Raw genomic sequence first — 21,159 nt, 5'->3', positions numbered from 1 at the left:
GTTGGAGCTCGGGCTGCTGGGCTGTCACAAATTGACAGGCCCCTTGCTCGGGGCTTCTTCAAGAGCTCGGGCCCTTCATGGGTGGAGCAAGTTGACAGGCCCTCAGGCCTTTGGAAGTCCCCTGTCCCCCGGCCTATTCACAAGGCTGGAACTGCTCTAACGGAGTTTTTAACGGAATGACCAAAATGATGGATGGTCGACAATCTCAAGGACCACTTTGATTGATTTGAAATGTTAGGTACCAAAGTGATGAGTTATGCAAATTTCAAGGACCATTTTGGTTATTTACCCTCAAAAGTACCATCATTGTTTTGTGGATGGTTGTAGTCACGGGAGGCACTCCATCTGTTATCAAACAGCACTGCGAAAGAAAGCAAAATAAATAATATCAGTATCCCTCCCTCTCTTTATCTGTCATCCTTTTTGTGTTATAGCTACTAAAGTTATAGTGTGATATTTTACATCTGCTTCGCTCCTGTCCTTAGAAAGGTTATCTCTAACTTTTGCCTATATATAACACTAAACACAAAGTACAGCAACAGAACTCACAAAAACTAAAATAAATCAACACAAAACAGAAAAAATCCAGGAGAAAGACAGGGAAGACGATATCATTTGTAACAAGATCGTAGTAAGTTATATTAATATTGGAGTCTGAAACCGAGTGTCCCATGAAGAAATGTGATTAGTTCTGTTTCTGGTCCAAATGTCGTTACAAAAATTTAAAAAGAAAAAGATAAACAATGGGAAAAAGAACATTAAATGTAGCATGATTAGTATTCTCCATCTCACTATGTACCATATAGGGCCGAGTCATCGCCTTTTCTTTAACTGCTCATGGCATCCGATGATTCTGATCCCTTGCGTTTGTACTCGTCAAGAATGATGTTGCAACTATTCAGTACGCATGCATCAAGAAGACCGTGATTCCAAAGTTTGATCATGAATAACCTCCAACACCTGAGTTAATGAGCACTTGATAAATTTCACACAATTATCCAATGAACAATAAAAACACGCATCAATCAGTACCAAAAAGATAAAAGTTGGAATATGCAACCGAGTAAAATACGTTTAAAAAGTGATATGCAGGAAATAGCCATCCTTCCAAATATTACTGACCCCTCTGCTTCAGTGCTGCTACTTTTGAAAAGTTGGATTATCTTGGGAATTATGTTTTCTTAATTGTACCATTAATTGTGGAATTAGGGAAAACTAATGCAATAGCAGTACCAGAAAAGAGCGGGGGACGAGTTTAGCTCAGGTGCACGAAGTCTTGAGAATGCCTCGCATGCCCAGGCAGCATGACCATCTGCTATCACGCTACATCATTGATGATGCATCTTTGTCATTACAGGAAATCCAAAAACTGACGTGAAGTTAAAGATGCCACCATTTTTTCATATCAACTTCACATATAAAACAGAAGTAACAGGATAATAGAAAAAGAACAAGACAATAAAGTTTGAACAATATCAGAAAGCCGAAAACAGCAATAGATGACTACCTTTGCTTTCGAACAAATGAGTTCCAAAGATGCATAAGATGCTTTTCATCTTTGGTAACATCTACAAAATCATCAAGCATCTGCAACATAATAATGTACTGTTAGATTTTTAGTTCTGAAAATACTGTTAGACCCAAAACCAATTACGTGTAGAGAGACCCTAATCTTATGTTTGTAATGCTAGCTTTAGTAGTGCACCCGATGCGTGATTATTATTTTCTAACAGGCCCCTTCAACACATGGATCAATTATATCACATGACGTAGAGCATGTGTAGAAAAATTGAACCACACATTTATTACTGTATTTCCAACAATGTTATGGTTGGAGCATCCAACCCAAAACCAATTGACTATGCAAGGGAAGCCTAAGTTTTCAGATAATGTGATCAAACGTTTATAATACTTGTGGATGGATCTTTATATTCTTAGCAAGTCGGATAATTAAAACGTCTAGTTTCAAACAAAAACTAGGGAAGGCCAAACAAACTAGATCCAATTAGTTATAATTGAGCCAAGAAAGGAACTAAACTGCAGTCATCGTCAGGGTCTTAGTAGTACAAAGACAAAATTCAATGCAAGTAGAATTTTTTATCTTGTGCAACATGAATCGATGTACAATAAGAAAATTCAATCTAGGAGAATCATTAAGCATACCCTCCGATCATCAAGGTCTGCAATTTCATCATCAACTTCATCTTCGCTATCCTGATCTGATAATACTTGCTCTAACTCCATAGGCTTCATACAAAAAGAAATATTCATCCAGAATAAGTATATTGTTTTGATGAATCAGCTCTTAGGAATCTATTCAAGATAACTGCATATAACAAGTAAAATATCTTTGATTAAATATTTCAAAGACTTAGTAAGGCAAATGCATAAAATGAAATGTAATGAAGCTGTCGAAACACCAGCAGTTACAATAAACTGTGTTTTTAAATAACTATGGCAGAATGTATGTACAAGACAATAAAAATTTTCACAACCAGAGCATAAAAAGCAATCATGTTTGCTATCTAAATGCTCAATCACAAACGTTTTATATTGAAGAGGTCTGATGTAGGAAAGTAGAAATAGATAGGAATAAAGAAGGGAACCAGAGTCACTCCAGCCTTTGGCTTCATGCCAAAGGTGTATTGGAACTTGGAATCACTCCAATAGAAAATTTCAGCATCACACCGAAGGTGCCTTGGAATTACTGCAGGTGGTTGTGTCTCACACACAAGCAGGAAATCCAGAATTTCTTCACACACAAGCAGGAAATCCAGAATTTCTTCTCACTTAACACTTCTTTAAAGAATACAAAGTAGCCCTTTTTATAGTCTAATTGGTATATGAATCTGGAAAGATCCACATTAATATACTACTCAGGAATTCTAAAGACTAATTTATGACACATAATCCTTTAACATTGTAACATAAGAAAGTAGAAAGAACTTGCAGACTAATCTGCATATATTACATAAGAAAGTAGAAAGACTCTAATTTATTGAATTTAACTTGGCTCCGCCGTCATGGTCCCTTGCACATAATTCTCTATCCAAAAGCCTTCCAACATAAATTCTATAAGAATGGGTCCCTCTCAGTTACACATCGTAACAATAACCCAATTTGGTCACTCATTAGAAATAGAAAATACATCCACTGTTGCATAAATAAACTACAACTGTAGTGCTACTTCCCGGGGGCTAAAAAAAGGCGCAAATTCATTCTTTGAAAGCACAAACCCACAAAGCCCACTTCTCAACACCAAAAAAGAAATACATGCAAGGAGTCCATGATAATTACTGAAAAGAATGCATTTATAAATAAAGATAGAAATCTCAGACGAATCATAAGCAAACTAAGTAATATAAAGAAATACAGGATAGATAATGAAAAAATTACTCTTTAATTGTTAAAAAAAGGATTATTACAGCTCATTAACAGTATAAGTTTTAAACTGTTGCAAAATAAACGATCTGAGTTGACAGCAGCTTTTGGCATGCAAGAAATAAAAGAAAAATGAAGCCTACAAAAAATGCAAATTGATGGAGAAACAAAATTTGGAACTGCTATCGGGTTTAGAAATCAATTACTACCTGAACTCTATGAGAGTGAAAGAACTGTCGTTTCTGCAGGAGCATACGGCTGGCATACAAAAATTCAAGAACTGTGAGAAGTGTGAAAATAAATTCACAGCCTCAATTATGGACACTTCAAATAAGGATACCAATTTCAAAAATGGTGGGGACACGAGTCTCTGCTTTTGATACTCTAAAAACACATCCAAAAGTGAAGTACACAGACTGATAGTATTGACAATGAGAAAAACATTAATCAAGTAATTCTTATAAGGAAAATCAACGGAAGCTTCTGAAAAACAATGGAGAGAAACCATAACATAGGTTAACATACTTTCTTGGCTCTGAACGCTCTGCAGTTAACTTCCTTATTTTAGTTGGTGGTGCAGAATCACTTCCAGATAGCAATTTAACACAATCAAGGTCCGGAGAAGATTGAGCAATGGAAATTGTAGCACCAGGACCATTGGAAATTGAGGTAGCACATTCTATACATTCTATAGAACTCGGATGATCATGACTGCAGTTTTCATCTCTATGCCTTCCATTTTGGGAACCTTTTCCACTGTGGAGCAGATTGGGAGCCTTCACAACTTCACAGGATAGAAAATCCAAAGAATACAGTTAAATCTCAGTTGAATCCCCAAGACAAAAATTGAGTAAGTAAAATCAATCTTCAGTTGAATCCCCAAGACAAAAAATTTAAAACAGTCACATCTGTAAAATGTGCTGCACAATCGCATGTTTTTTTTTCAAATAATTAATATGATTAGACATTTTATTTAAATACCACTTTTGGTCCAAGGGAAGCTATTATTTAACGCTCAATCATAGTATCAGACTCTCAACTGAATTTGAGCTGGGATTTGTCATCCAACAGTCACTATTATCTAACTTAAACTGAACTTGGTGGAACAGTGAACAGTCGAATCAAATTATGTAACTGAACTTGTTCAACCAATAAACAAGCACTTAGTTAATACTAACTTAAAACCAATTCTATATGTTATATATTAGAGATCTGAAAACTTATAAATTGTTATAATTAATTGCAAAGACAGCCATCGACTGATATAACAGCAAAATTGGAGTTACTATATACCACAATAGAAGTCAACAAAATAAGAAAAGGGCAAACCAACCTGACCAGCTATTTCCTAGGTAAGAAGGGAAAAATGTATAAGAAAATAGGATGAAAGAAATGCCATAATACAATGTTGGAGTTGTGGACAACTATAAGACATGCATCATGACCGTCATACTATCATATAGAGACCTTCTTAAGCATTAGCCCAGTTGTGAGCACGCGAAGGGCAGAAACACTCTAAACCACTACCCAAAAGAAAAAAAAGGTCGTACCCAGTCTTGTGCACCCGCTTTACGCAGGGTCTGGGAGAGGTGAATGTCGGCTAGCCTTACCCCCTTTATGGAGAGGCTGCTCCCAAGTCTCGAACCCGAGACCTACAGAAAAGAGGATAAATTTTTTAAGAAATTAAAATTTCTCAGAAGCAATCGTGATAGAGACTACAGGTACTCCGAATGTGCCAAGGGTGATACGTCTCTGCACATTAACAGGATATGATGGAATTTGTCATCTCGTTGTCTTTAGTTTGTTTTTATTTTTCACTACCTGAAAATGATCAACCCAACGGAGTATTAAAGGAAAACTTACCGTCACCATTCTCCAAATGTCCCTCCTGTGCCCCTCCATTGGCAAGGCTAGGTGAGTCTAACTCCAAGAATTGTATATGAACGTGGTTTTCAAGTTGACCACGGTTCCTTGGCCTATGTTTTCTTGACCTTGAACTGCACAAAAAAAGTTATTTCACCTACTCAGCTCTCTGGATTCTTCTAAGAGAACAAATAGGATAATAACCAATAGCTTTAAGTTGTACCAAGAAATTTAAACCGACCAGAAGAAGAATGTTTGAAGTTGTGGAACTACTCCATCTGCTACAGTCTGTATATAAAAAATGTAACCGGATATGATTGGGGCATATAACTTGTTCATGCATGTTAAAAAATCATAAGGAAACACAAGCCAGTACAGGAGTGCCTATGAGTTTCTTTTGTTCAACATATGAACCCTAATGGCAGCAAATATTTTGAACTAGCACAAAAAAGATCCACATACTTCATGATGAAAACAATTCTGACCTCAGATCTCAATATGTCAACTTTCACGGAAACGTTGACTGCCTGATACTCTCCAGTTACCTACAAAATAAATGCTTCTTCAACAGCCTCTTAAGAATAAGCAGAAAGTGACTACATATACTAAATCACCAACCCAAAACTCAAAGTTGAATAAGTCATGTGAAGAGCACAAGTGATAACGCAGACCCTACAAGAAAACATGAAGGTTTACTTCAGCAACAAGCTAAATCAGTGTATAGCAGCAAACCATATAAAATGTTGAAACTAAAGACAAACAAAAAATCATGGAAACAGCTCACTTAACAGAAGAACAATAACCTTCAATATTATGGTTCAATAAATAAATTAGGTTTTTCCAGGAGAGAAATATACAGATTATGAATAAAAACTGAAACTCTAGCCAACAAAAGCGGGTATGCTGACATCATATCACAAATAATTCAGCCTCAAAAAAAAAAAATCTCTAAAATTATAAACAACTAGCGATTCCATTTTGCAAATGAACACTGAAAAGACACTATAAAAGATTGAATAATTAAAGGTTAAGTTTCTCAGGATTAAACAAATCCGAACCATGTGTGTACAGTGGAATATGTAAGAAAAGTTAATCACTGATATGGACATAACTAAGAGTTTCATATTAGATCAGTATTTCCCACGATATAGTATATGAAAACATATATGTTTAGAGTATTTCAACCCAATCTTTCTGCAGATAGATATTGAAAATACTTTATAGGTTTTATGCAATTTTCAAAATACAAGATAAGGTATTCCTAATGGGGAGTAATTCTCCTTTCTATCCCATACTAAGGGAAACTTCGTTTTTCTACGATTATACTAATTTTAATCAAACATAAATGGGACAACATTGAAAGCAATATCCATACTGGTTCGTACCTTGAAGCTTGCACATTGCATCAAGCAAAAGGGACAAGAGAAGTCCTCAGTAACTGAATGTTAAAAAAAGAAGGTACATATGAGTTTCAGTAACTGAATGCTCAACAATAAAAGCTTCAATGCTAATGAAAATGAAGTTCCTATAAACAAAAATATGATTTACCAGAAACTTGAGTAGTTGTCTCAATGTTAATCCTTAAAAGTGGAAAAAACCAGATCACATATATTTTTCTTAGGAGCCCATACCACCATGCAGCCAACCAAACCATTTTAAATAAGAAACTAAATAATGCATTTACTCTGACAAAGGGAAAATTTTAAAGAGAGAGAAACAGTATCCTAGGACACCCATTTCCCTTTTTAATCAAGCTTTACACCTTAAATTGTCATTATACAAGAATCAAGGATCATAGTCGTGCCAAGTAGGGCTTCATGAGTTAAAAGATGGGGGTGGGACCAGCAGAAACGGAATAAATAAAAAGAAGAAATTTGAGAGAAACCCTCCTAAAGGACAAGAAAAATAAAGTACTAAATAAATCCAGAGACATCAGAAACAACAATAAACTTGCAGAAATTTGTTTCTACAGGAAAAAACGGTTTTTTGATAATTAATTAACAAGTATGGTTGAAACTTCAGATACAAATAACCATTGTAACTACTGTAATAGAAAAGAATTACACTTCTGAGGACAAAGAAATTGATGATACCTTCAGTTTTACGTAAAGTGTTGTTGTAGTCCCTGTAGTTGAATATAACAATCGCAGCCCTGGACCTACAAAATAACATGCTGAAAATTATATTAATTTCCCTCTCAAAGTAAGCACCATAATGTCTTCTTGAAGTCCTCGCAGCAGAAAAAATAATGTGCTTGAGGAAGCATGTGTGTGTGTGCCTAGACAAACTATGAGACTATACCGAACAGAACAATTTCAGGTGGACTACCACATATCGAAACTCTACATCCGTAGTCTTCATAGAATTAAGAAAATCGTTTTGAAATAAAATCATTGAAGGCAATGGAAACAAGAACTAAACAAAAATTCATGCATAAACATACTTCCATATGCCTGACTGTGTGTATTTATAGATAGATTAGTACCTCTTTGTACGCCTTGCTTGGATTTTGTAATGCAAACATCTGCGAAGAAATAATGGCTACAACATAGAAAGGCCTTGATTAGAATACAGAAACATATGTTGTACGTTTTTACAAAGAGTACACCAAGACCTCATAACCACCCACACATATGGCACACAAAGCGAACAGCATAGAGCTCAACATTACATGAGTAATATGATTGCAAATAAACACATTGGATTAACATTCCTTTTGTTCTTATAACCATAATACACCAAACTATGCCAAAACACCGAACGGGTACCAAAATTGCCAATGAGGATCATTACAAGTGCAATCATATTTGAATCTGCACTCCTGATTAAACTTTGATAACCACGATCTTTGGAATATCGTGTAGGAACTCGCAATGATGACCGAAAATTAACATATAACACGATTTTACAAAAGAAGTGGAAACAGAACAAAATGCATGAGTGTGAACATACATTGTGTTGAGCACGAGGGCGAAGAATGTTGTAGAGCTCAACAGGCTTGCAATACATCAAAAGACTCTCGTCGATCGCAACCGCCTCCTCTACCGGCAAGTGCGCACAAGAATTGTGACGGCACATCTTATATCCCTACGGCAGACAACACAATCTAAACAAACAGCAGAAAATTAAGATTTTCGATTTTCGATTTTCACAGAGATCTGATATATGACGATATTTGAGCTATTATCTTGAGTTAATTTTGGTTAATTGAAATTAAGCTATAAAATTAACAAGAAAAAATGCCAACTCAATACAGAGAGCAATAATTCTTTCGTTAAAAGAAGAGAAAGTAGTTTGCACCGAGGGAATGATTAGCTTTGCTGACCGGAGATAAAGGAGGCTCACCGGTTTGAAGGTTGAGCCGGAAAATTGGCCGGAGAAGACAGTTTCGGGGTTTTCAGCTTCGAGAGCGCCGGCGAGGAGCTGGAGAGCAGCTGGGCCCCCAATTTGCTTTGTAACATAAGGATTCCGTCACGTAAAGTCGTTAGGTCAGGAAACGGGAAGTTGCTCAAAGTTGCACTTTTTTTCTTTTTGGTTGAACTATTTGATTGTCTCGGCAAAGAAAGAGTTACTTTTTTTTTTTTTTGGAATTGTTATTAGCTTTCAAAAAATCGCATTCTAAATTTTAAATTTTCTATATTATGAAAGAAATATACACTTGTAAGGAGTATAAAATAAGATTTTTAGAATATAAATAACACTACCTTTTTTTTGACAAAAATAATAGTGAATTTCATTAAAAAATTTCTTTTTGGACAAGGGCTTAACTTCATTAAATTTAAAATTTACAAAGCCAACTAACGACCCAATACAAACAGTGGAGGCCTAATTCCACAACAAAAGAGGCTTAAAACTGAAAACACAAGACAATAAGAAATAAAACCTAATATTTTACCAAAAAAAAAGAAATAAAACCTAATATCCATCACAGAAACGCAACTCACCGTAGTCGAACTCTTGCTAACAATCCCCGAAATGACAACCATGTAGGAACTAGAATGAAGGGGGATCAGTGAAGAGTCAAGCACAACTAAATTAACCCAAGAAAAGGGAGAAAATTAGTAGCAAAAATCAGATCACAGAGCTGCGTAATCTGCCTAGCCATCTAGATTTATACCACCAACCGCCACACCTACAAGAAACGAAACACGTTGACATAACACGGGGGTGGGGAGGGCCAAGGGGATGTGTAAAACACCCTTACTTCGACGATGCCTCAGAACACTTCACCCAAAAATTTTGGCATGCCAGTAAAGCCGGGAGCAATGAGGTAAAGATCTACCTCCGAAATCGAGTCCAAAACTCGAAGATCTGATTTTTGATAGGGATTAAAGAGGGTCGAAGATGGAGGTTTAGGCAAGGGAAAAAAGGAAAGAATGAACTGAGGGAAAAGGGCTGCAAAAATGGAATTAGAAAGAGAAGCAAGGGCAATAAGGAGGAGGAGAAGAGAGGGGAGGCAACAAAACAGGAAAGCTATAGATAAAACCGATAAGACACACCATAAAAACGAAGAGGACCGCTGAGATTATGACCTCGAAAACCGACAACCATAGGTTGCGGAGGGTAGGACACAGACAAAACACTAAAGAGGATAAGAAAAAGAGGAGGTAATGGGTTGCCTGTCGACCCCATCTAAGGGAATGAGTCTGTGGCGACGAGCAACAGAAAATGGGCTTTTGTGTGAGAGAAGAGAGGGAGCGGCTATGTCAAAAAGGGCGTCCAGTGAATTTCATTAAGAATGAACACGTTTTTTTTCTTTCATACAATCATGTATTTAAATTTAAGGATTGAAAAATAAATTTGTATCAAATGCATCATTTTAAATCTCTCACTTACAAATGAAGACTATAACTAAAGTGCAGTTCTTAGTGGTATCAATAAATATATATATTGGTTAGGACTAATAATAAAAGATTTAGAAATTAGATTGTATGAAAAGGTTACAGTTACATAAATATATTAAGTCAAATTAGTCAACAAATAACACTTGCCAATACAATGGAAGGCAAACAACCTAGGACAAATTAGAGGTACTTAAACACAAGCCTAACCAATTAAAATCTCGGCACTCGCCGCCGGAACCGGATCCCCTCCTAAGCATAGGGTGGGGATCCTCCTAACTGGGCCATCTAAGCCATTGAAATTTGATCCAATGGCTACAAACATGGGGGCCCTCTAAAAATTATAATTATTGTAGCCGTTGGATCAAATTTCAATGGCCCAGATGAACTGGTCACGAGGATCCCCACCCTATGCTCAGGAGAGGATCCGATTCCCTCGCCGCCAACACTTTGTTAGCAGTTACTAAGGTAGCCGCAATAAAAACGAAACCAAGTGACTCATTTGATCAAAGCATTGCAACGTGAAATCAACCTCAATGGAATTTTGTCACCAGAAATGTTGACTAGAAGAGTTAATAGATCCAAGACACCTTCATACTCCTACAAGTACATCCAAACACAAACACATGTGAGAAACCTACACATCATAAAAATTAAACCTACACATGATATTCAAACAAACCAAATGAATCAATGCAAGTCAAAGCAAAGAACTCTAAATATTAAGGAACATAATCTACAAATATGATTATATGTATATCTCAAAAACTTAAACAAGTACTTGTACAATTATGAAGTGTTTAGAGTTTTGCAAGCAGCACACAACTGAGCATATGTTTTCTTCTTAAAAGCAAGTGCATGTGCAATTTTGAAGTGTTTGGAGATCCTAAAGCAGCAAACAGTTAGTCATACATTTGTTGACTATAAAACTCTATGAAGTGTTTTAGGGTTACATCAATTTATGGCTATTATATACCCAACAGCGCCCGTGTTTTCTTCCTAAAAACAAGTATTTGTACACTTCTTAAGTGTTTGGTGGTTTGAAAACAGCACGCAGTTGGTTATACAACTGTGCGAGTGTTTTCTTCCTAAAAACAAGTGTTGGTGCAATTCTGAAGTGTTTAGATAACCTAAAGCAGCAAGCAGTGGATTGTACTTTATTTTACTTAAAAATCTCTAAAATGTTTGAAAGTTAACATAAATTCATAACTACTATAAAACCAACTAAGCATGTGTTTTCTTTGTATAAACAAGCATTTGTGCAATTCTTAAGCATTTGGTGGTTCGCTATAGCAGCATGCAGCTGGTTATATAACAACGTTAATATTTTCTTCCTAAAAACAAGTACTTGTAGAGTTCAAAATTTGGTCATACAACAATTGGCGGGCTACAAGCACATGCATATGGCACCCTGGCCTGGAAGTCTAATGCATTATCCTGCTTCCAAAAAGTTTATATAACCAGCAAGGTTGTGGGTTCTAACATTTAAACCTGAGATCTACGTCATTCGAGAGAATAGTCAAAATGGAAATCCATAAATCATTTGAAAGTGGCTCTGAACTCCAACCACAAGTATGATTACTTCTATCCCAAGCCAGCATACTAAGCCAAATATTTTCTGCAACATCGTATGTTAGCAGGTTCGAAGGGGCATCCAAACTAGGGCAATCCCCAAGACGAATTTTATTCCAATAGAGGTTTGATTCGCGGAAACGCTTTGGCCAAGCCAGCCAGGGTAGTTCAATAGAACACGCTCAAGTGCGACATATAGGGTTTGACAAAAGAATTCAAAAAGCATTTCCAACCCACATGTTGACGGCTAAGTTTCCAAAGAACTTTTTGTTTAAGATTCATTGGAAACGAACACACAATTATAGCTGAGAGTCCTCTAGCACCACATTGCAAGTATTGAAGCTCTTTACCCAAGAACTCTGGCAAGGTGTAAAGAAATCAACCCTTGTATATACAATATCTTCAGGTACGATTTGAAGCTCTTAAATCCAATAAATGTGTTATAATAAGTGCAAAAGCAAAAGTCTTCTCTGTTGGAAGTATGCCCACAAAGCCATTCATTTGATGTAATAGCTTTTGGAATACTTATTGTATTAAACTATTATATGTTTAATGAAGGGCAAAGCTTATTGTTAATCACTATTTATTGTATCATGTGTTTAAGCAATAAGGGAATCCAAGGAATGTATTTGATCTAAGAGATAAATGATTTAAGTAAGTTAGATTAACGATACCTTTCTCTTATATTCATTCCTAAAACGTTCCTAGTCATAGGATTGACAATTGGGCATTGACAATCCGCTAAGGTTAGTATGTGTTATGTCAACTCAAGCGTGAGTATGACTAGTCTCAAGTCATTTAGTGTTGGACACTAAGACAAACACATAGGTGCTCGAAAGAGTAATCGAGTACACTGAACAACGATCAAAAGAGAGTTCGAACATACATGTCATGTAAGAACTCGATAGTTGCAATATGCAAAGTAGTCCTTTGACCTGAGGCATCATAGATGTCTAATGGTTAGGTCCTTGATCTTTGATCATGTCTAAGGCATTCTATTGAGAGTGTCCACGACATTTTTGGGGTCAAGCTATCTAGTCATGTAGGCATATGAATGCACGACAAGGGATCTCTAACCTTCCATGGTAGAAGAAGAATACTCTAAGATATGATTCGAGAGTCTTTGGCCAAAGCATATGAATATGACTTAGAAAGTTTGTTCCAAATCATATTCAATTGAACCATATAGAGAAGTATCACATTGGATAGTAGACATGAAATAAACTATCACTCAAACAATGTGATTAAGAGTATTGTATTAGAGAATGACCGTATTGCGTTGTAGTTGTAACTGGATAGGTTCTCCAACCACTTCTACTTAGCTTGGGTAACCATGACATGCTGCTAGGTGTCACTCATGGTTTGTGGAAGCCCTGAAGATTAGCAAACACTAATCTTAATCAAAGGGAGAATTGAAATGTAGTTTCAATTCAAAATCGATCGTTAAGAGTAACAATCGCCCACTGCCTCGCTAATTGGAACCTAATGGATCGTACACCGAGTAAGGATGAAAGTGAAGAAATATAAATGAAATGGATATGCAATTAAATGGTTTAATTGAAAAATGGTCAAGATTAATTAATTAGTTAATTAATTTTACGAAAGGTTCGTATTGGGCTTTTAAGTTGGTTTTGGGTTTCGCAGCCCAAAAGTGTTTTGGTCCACAAGGCCCATTATGTTTAAGTTGTATGACAACTAAAACAAAATGGGCAATAAGCCCAATCACTTAAAAGAGGCCGGCCATAGTGAGGGGAGTGTGAAGTTTTGCTTAATTGCAAGTTTGCCACTCACCTAAGAAAAGAGATATAAAAGCATCTTTATAGCTTTTTCTCATTAGGGTTTCTTGAGACAAAGATGAGAAACACTTTCTCTCATTTTCTCCAATAGAGGCCGGTCACTTAGAGAGGAGATAGCTAGCAATCTTTTCTTCTTTAAGTCATCAATTTCATCTTCACACCTCATCCTTGGTGTGGAGACTTAGAGACACCAAATCTTTGGTGTTTTGGAGATCCTTTCCTCATATCCTCAAGGAGCAAAGGAGCATCAAAAGGAAGAAAATCACAAGGAAGATCCAAGGAGCTACGAGGTGACTTGAAGGCCCTCCACTTGGGTGAATCCCTTGTGTAAACAAGGATGAGCTTCAAGGGTAATGAATCTCTAAATCCTTCATTCTATTTAATGTTGTTAAAGAGTCTCATGGTTCACCATTCACTAGGCTTTGAAAGTCATGGGTTTTAGAATTGTTTTTTAATGTATGCCTACTTTAATGTGTTAATAGTTTGCATTTGTGTTCAAATATTCTCACATGTTGTTAGCTAGGACAATATTTTTCCTTCATTCTCATGGGTTGAATGTTTAATTTCTGGTACCGGAGTAATGTGGTATTTCAGATATCGCAATGATAATGCTTTATGAATACTAAGTTTGGGAGGCGACGTTTCCCTGAATCAATGTTGCCAATGGGAGCTTTTGAGCTCTGTCCTGGGCCCACAAATTTACTTGTACTCTGCTCCACCATTTATTTCTTATTCAAAGTTCTTTTACCTTAGAGAAGTTTGTCGGATTAGGATTTTCCCCTGTTAAAAAGAATTCATATTATGAAAGAAAAAGTTTGAAATTACAAAAGGGACATGCTCCCTCTCCTAGCCAAAGAAAGACTTAAAAGCTAATCTTCTTTTGTGACTTATTTCCCTTTAGACATGATGGAAGACTTTTTAGGAGCATCAGATGCTGGATCACATTTTAGTCAGATTCTTCTTGCTTCGCCTCTAAGTCCAAGATCTCATCGAGCAGATGTTGTGGAGGAGGAAAATCCATGTGCTTGATATCATCATAGATCTTGTAGACATCCCAACCTTTAAGTGATCATGCTAGGTGTAACCAGCAAAAGACCAGGTCGTATCCTTTGTCGTACCCTTGTGCGAGCAACTTCTCATGGTCATCTAGGAGCGCTGACATTTCAGAGGCATGTCTTTTTATAAGTTGCTAGAAAATCGTGATGCGCTTGTTCTTTCTTTGATTAGCTTTTTGTCAAAGCTACTTAACCTCCAGACGAAGAGTTTTTCGCTTTATTTCCTAAGCACCTTGCTCTAAAGCCAACATTCGCTCTGATTCCTCCTTTAAGACAGCAAAAGTCGATCCATCTCTACCTTGGCTTGTCTTTCTAACCTCAGGTCATTTCTTGCCCTCACAAGATCTTCTTGATATTCCTTAGCCTTTAAGTCATTAAGTGCATTAGCGTTAATGTACCAATATATCTCTACTTCATGAGCATCTTTCAAAGCTTGTTACCTAACCCACATGTTCTTAAGCTCATCTGACTGGATAACAATCATTGCTCCGTCTCCACTTTTGCCATAGTCTCTAAATCACCGATTCATTCAAGTTCTCGAATCTATCCTGCTTGTCGAAATAGGGCCATCTCCGTTCACACATTAGCCTAATATACATAAATTATAAAGGAAGACAGTTTTGACAGCACATGTTACCAAAAAGGAAATATAGAAAAAAAAAGTCACCTCGTACAGACTCACATAACTTCAAGAGACATAACAAGGAGACCACGAGCGAAGTCGGTATTTCGAAGTCCACTGACATCAATATGAGGGGCAAATATTACCTCTCACTCTCTCAACAAGGCTTTTATCCAAACAAAAATATTGCAGGCATTAGCACACTACTAGAATTTATGGCTTGCCCTACCAAAGATTTCGTCAGCTTAACCCTTCTTACTCGACGAAAAATGAGGTTAGTAGGGCTAAATCAGTTAACAAACTAGGTTGACTGAATCAATTTACATGATGGCTAAATTTCTTAGGTTCAGACAACGTTCGTTGGGTAAACTTTTGGCGCGAAGATGGGAATGTTATGATCGATGAATTACCTAGTTGTCATATAGGTTTTCTTTGCCAACGGAAGTTCGTCGAGTCCCTTTTCTTCCACTAGTTATGTGAAAAATTGTCCACCATAAATAATTGCCCTACGAAAGAGTTCGTCGGGTTAACCCTTCGTTATCATTTATTCATTTTTCTCCATTCTCCCATTCTTCTTCGGTTCAAGACCATTGTATGTACCCACTACCTAAACCTTCCCATTTGACCATTTTGCACAAGTTTATGAAAAAACATCATTAACAAAGGCAAGTTTATTATGGCAGTAAGTCTTGAAAGTTCATGGTGAGGATACCATCGTAAGGTCGAAGAAGGTGGTGAACAAAAGTTGTTTGGATTTCTTGCATGTGGAAGAACATGGAAAGGATACTACCATAATGAAAAGCCTTAAATCGTAAGGTTAGGCCGATCAAGAAAAAATACTCAGCCTTGTTTAAAAGTGTTTACTTGTGGGTTCATGGCCGAGCTTTTATGTTAAATGTTTTGTATATTTTCAGAGCATTAAACATTAAAAAAATCGTAAGTTTTTCTATATTTTCAGTATTTTGTAATGGATTGGAAAGCTATAAACCATATGGCTAAGCGTTTGTTCACAAAAATTTGCATTTTACCCAATGAAAGTATAGGAAAAAGACCAAGTCTTACTGAATTGATGATTTAGAAGGGGAAACAAATTCTACAAAACTAGTTTTACCAATTGTATTCGTACTAGGGTATCTAATTTGATAGGAATAAAGAATATGATCCAAACGCATGGTCAAAAGTACAACTTTTGAAGTTCACCAATATCCAAGGGTCCTAAAAATGAACTATCATGTTAGTTGCCTTATAGGAGCATATTTATGCAACTTTGTTATCTTATTTCTTTGCATTTACTTTGTTAATTTCCATTTATTTTGGTAATTTATGTTATTTTCGTATTATTGTAGGTCCATTTGGTAAAGATGACAATAAATATCTAAATGGAGCAATTTGGAGCAGTTTTGGACTTTGATTGGATAACATGCATGGATAGCATATGGGCTGAACGTTTTTTGTGTTTAAACGGTGCTAGACATGTGCTAAAATCTGAAGAAATTAAAGTTGAGGCTTGGAAGACAAGGAATTACACAAGAAAAAAGAATCCTAGTTGGAAAGGAATACTATCTTACCTTACCTTATCTTATCCAATCTTACCTTATCTTATCTCCAGCTGCGAGGAGGAATCCTTATCAAATTCCAACACTTCCTATCTAATTCTAGGAGTCCTAAAATAATTCAAACAAACTAATCTTTTTCCTCCTGGGATTCAGTTGTGCCTTTACCCTATATATACACATTATTGCTGCAAATAAGAGGGGGGAGGATGCCAAGCCTACCATTCATCCATTGAAGTCGCTGGAGTTTTCTGGGTTCTTTCTCTCTTTATTTTAAGTTTCAATGTTTATTTTAGATTATTTTTCAGTTATGATGAACATGTGAAACTAAGTTTCTTTTTAGCTAGAGATGAATTCGAAGCTATGATCATATGTTTTATATAAATTGATTACATCTAGTTATTGTTTCATAAAACATGAATACGATTTACTTATCTGCTTTATAGAGAATTTATTCTTGTATGTTTATTAAGGGTGCACACTTAGTTTGCATGCACGGATTTGATGTTAGAATATAAGGGAATTTAACCTAATCGTTATAAATTATATTTGCAAGTAGTAAAAGTCACTAGTCATGATTGAGTTAAGTAAATTCTTGGCAAGAGTATATGCTTTTCATAGTTACAAATGCTTTGGTCAATGCTTATGATTTTCACATAACTTAATGATCTTTGAGATGTATCTCTATCGTGCTTTTCATAGTTAGGGAACTTGAGAAGAATAATTTGGTTGCGTCGTTGAGTCCAATTCAATGAACTTAGGAAAATCTGAGAGTTAATTAGTGATGTTCACAATTAATTTGGGGCATTGTCATTCATGGTTTATAGGAAGAATAACTGGAAATGGATTTGTATGCATAAGTTTCATGTGTGGAGAAGAATCCTTTAGCTATCATTTCATCCATATTTGATTCACAACTTAATTTACTTGTTACCCTTTACTTTTGTTTTAATTAAATTCGTCCAAAAAATCCCCCCTCATTGTTTTGTTGTTAATTTAATTTAGTTTTCAGTTTTATAAGTTTAATTTGTGTTGATTAGCATCTCTTCTAATCCCTAGAATAGAACGATCCCTACTTACTCATACTACGATTGCATAATTTATAGGGTTTAATTTATGTGTTAGTTTCTACCACATCAAATTTTGGCGCTGTTGCCGCGAATTAGTAAAATTGCTAATCACTTTTTTTTTGTTTTTTTTTTTTTTGTAAGGATATCAAACTAATCAATATCCTCAATTAATTGAGAATGGAGGTTGGGAGATTGTCAATGCTTGGGGTTATTAAGGCCATAATCAATCAAGGAACAACTTGTTTTCCAACACCTACAATTCAGGTTGGAGAGATCATTCAAATTTTATGTGGAGAGAACCTCAACAAGTTCAACAAGAAGGATATTAGCAGCCATCTCAAGAGTTTTATTCAAGACCTATTTAGCCATCACAATCTCCCCCATAACAATTCCAACCAAATTCATGCATGTCCATGGATCATGTTCAAATTCTTCAAATACTAAATACTTCTTGTGCTTATTTGACTCAGGATCTAGAAAACCAAGCTAAAGAGATGATCGAATTGAAAAATCAACTTGGACAGATCGCAGAATTCATGGGACAAATTCAAGAACAAAGCGAACTTCCTAGTTCAACCATTGTCAATCCAAATAGAGGTTTTGAAACTGCTAAAGCTATCACTTTGAGAAGTGGTAAAGAGATTTGAACTAATTCAAAAACGCCCAAACAAAGCTAAAAAGAGGATGAACAATTGCTGCTCGAAGAAGAGGAGGAAGACAAGGCCACGACAAGGAAGGAACAAACCCTGCTGTAGCCTTCTAAAGCCCCTATGCCACCCAATCCAGGCAAGGGTGTTCCAAATTCAATTCTTTCTAACCCTATTCCACCAAATGTACCTTTTCCTTGCAGGTTTATGCAATCAAAGACAGAAGAGAGTGAAATACATCTTTGAAACCTTCAGAAAAGTACAAGTCAATATCCCGTTCTTGATGCAATAAAGCAAGTTCTGAAGTACACTAAGTTTTTTAAGAAGCGTTGTACAACATAAAAACGGATTCCAGAGAAGGAGGTGGTACATGTAAGTGAAAATGTCTCTGCAGTTTTGCAAAGAAAGTTGCCACCTAAATGCAAAGATCCAGGTAGTTTCACTATCCCTTGTGTTATTGGTAATACAAGGTTTGAACATGTTGTGCTAGATTTAGGTGCTTCCATTAATGTCATGCCATATTCCATTTATGCATCTATGAATCTAGGGGAGCATAAAAATGATGGTGTCATTATTCAATTAGCTGATTGATCTAATGCATATCCGAAAGGAGTTTTGGAAGATGTTTTGGTGCAGGTAGACCATTTGATTTTTTCATTAGATTTTTATGTGCTTGAGATGGAGGATTTAGCCCACTCTACAACATTGCCAATCTTACTTGGAAGACCTTTCATGAAAATAGCCCAAACCAAGATTGATGTGTCCAAGGGAGAGTTAACTATGGAGTTTGATGGCGATGTGATTAATTTTAATGTTTCTGAATTTGTTAAGTATCCTAATGATGTTCGATCTTGTTTGTCATTAATGTGATTAAAAATATAGGGCATAAATGTTCAACACCTATCAAGATTGATGTATTTAAAACCACAATTGAAAAGGGAATTAGAGTGGATCACACGGGACAAATCACTGCCCTCACACCAAATATGGCCGAGAGCAACATTCCTGAAACTTTCGAAGTAATCTTTATCCTTAAGTTCTTGTCGCAACACATAGGTAAGCCACCTCCTCAAATTTCAATTTCGTTTTCTACTAACATGTTGATTTCAATGATTCAGGCACCCACACAAGAATTTAAACCATTATCGGATCATTTCAAGTATCACCTTCCATTCAAAGATCAACTCCATGCTGCTGGTCCTAGTGAGGATTAAATGGAGGTATCATTCGGCTAGAAGACGTTAAAGCAAGCGCTTCTTGGGAGGCAATCCATGTGTTCAAATAAAGAGACGATGGAATTTCCGGCTCCTGCAACCAGATTTGCTCTCTTTTACCCTTCTCTTTATTGTTTTTACTTTGCCATGATTGTCTTGTTTGCTAATTATCTTTATATTGCTTTCTTGTTTAAGTTTATTTTTGAAACATTGAGGACAATATTTGGTTTAAGTGTGGGGGGGGGGTAAACATAATGCTTTTCATGATTTCTCTTCGAATTTCACCACCTATCATAACTAATGTTGTTATTCACTGTTTTAAAGTGTTTTATTGTGTGTCATATAAGAATTTTTTTTTTTTTAAAAAAGGGAAAATTTTGAAAAAAAAAAAACCAAAAAAAGTTGTTTTTGTTGCTTATGTGTGTTTTAGGGTACTTTCCAACACAATGATGAGGATTTGGTTTTTAATTGCATGACTATTAAAGAAAGTTACAAACATGGGTAGAAGTTTGATATGCTCTTTGGTTAATACTTAGTTGTAGTTGTCATTTATGAATTCACATGTGATTAACAAAGAAAAAAAATCAGTTTTTGTAACGTGCTTGAAGGAAGAAACTCAAACTAACGCTACAACCCTGTGAGACTTGAGCGTATTCTTTGTTTGGAGAGTTATTAATCTGTGATATTCTTGTTTTCTAAAGTCATTTCATGATCTCATTATTTCTTTGCTTGGTTGCTATTTAGAATGCTTTTTCATCATTTTAGTTCCAAATACTAGAACTCATGCCCATTTCATTCAAAGCATAAAATTGATTGCATAATAAATAACAACATGAAGTTGTTTAGTTACCACTAGAGCCAAAAAGCCTTATCCCTTGCATATGTATTATAGGTTTAACCCCTTTGAGCTTTATTTAGCCTATTTTTTTTGTTAGCCTGCATTATCCCTACCTAGCCTAGCATAGGAATATCAATACCCTTGTTCTTAAAGAATAGTGGAGCATGAATTGTTGAGAATTCCTTTTGATCTCCGATTTGTAGAAAAACAAGTGTGGGGGAAGAATTTGTTCTTTTGAATCCAATGAAGTAGTGTGTATGTTTCAAAGAAAAAAAATTAAACAAAAAAAAGAAGAAAAACGTTGAAAAAAAATTGAGAAAAGAAGAAAAGAGGTTGAGAAAGAAGTTAGAATGAGTTCATCAGTGTTGGTTGTTGAAGAAGGGTCCAAAAATCTGAATCTGACCCTAAAGTTGTACGAATCTTCACTTTCTGTTTAAATTTGGGTGCTGCAGTCAAAAGTTTAATTCTAAGTGTTGATTTCATTACTTTGCTTACTGTCACTTTAAGAACCCTTGTTTATCCTTAACCTTTCTTTGTTAGCCAATACCTTAGCCCCATTACAACCCTTAGACCTTTATCTTGATTGTTTTGTGTTTCAATATGTGGAGTTTGAAACGAGCATATGGAATCCCTAGTTCTCGCTTCTAAGTAGTGGCATTCCATTCATGAGATTATATACATGTTTGTATTAATAATTCCAGAAAGTG

The 21,159-nt window shown here is 35.9% G+C and overlaps 1 protein-coding gene across 11 annotated transcripts; it reads right to left on the bottom strand.

Moving 5' to 3' along the window:
* Positions 1-189: 189 nt before the first annotated feature.
* On the bottom strand, positions 190-8,849 carry LOC103436984 (polycomb group protein VERNALIZATION 2-like). 11 transcript variants are annotated; one of them, XM_070823423.1, is made up of 16 exons: positions 8,590-8,849; positions 8,197-8,350; positions 7,730-7,785; positions 7,338-7,402; positions 6,630-6,682; positions 5,863-5,916; positions 5,730-5,789; positions 5,486-5,532; positions 5,245-5,378; positions 3,907-4,165; positions 3,591-3,639; positions 2,164-2,247; positions 1,508-1,587; positions 1,234-1,323; positions 800-960; positions 190-361 (listed from the first exon to the last, which is right to left on the bottom strand). In XM_070823423.1, exons 2-15 carry the CDS (start codon positions 8,320-8,322, stop codon positions 828-830), a joined length of 1,290 nt encoding a protein of 429 aa, XP_070679524.1. In that variant the 5' UTR covers positions 8,323-8,350; positions 8,590-8,849; the 3' UTR covers positions 190-361; positions 800-827. The 11 variants fall into 11 exon arrangements, 8 of the variants coding, with proteins under 8 accessions (XP_070679524.1, XP_070679522.1, XP_070679523.1 ...); XM_070823421.1 differs by having other exon boundaries at positions 7,338-7,417; positions 8,590-8,790; XR_011581938.1 differs by lacking the exon at positions 190-361 and having other exon boundaries at positions 612-960; positions 1,234-1,369.
* Between the last annotated feature and the right edge of the window lie 12,310 nt (positions 8,850-21,159).

The sequence above is a fragment of the Malus domestica genome, chromosome 06, assembly GCF_042453785.1.
Source record: "Malus domestica chromosome 06, GDT2T_hap1".
Lineage (NCBI taxonomy): Eukaryota > Viridiplantae > Streptophyta > Magnoliopsida > Rosales > Rosaceae > Malus > Malus domestica.
The sequence above is the reverse complement of the archived record's forward strand: the minus strand, read 5'-3'. Positions and strand labels throughout refer to the sequence as shown.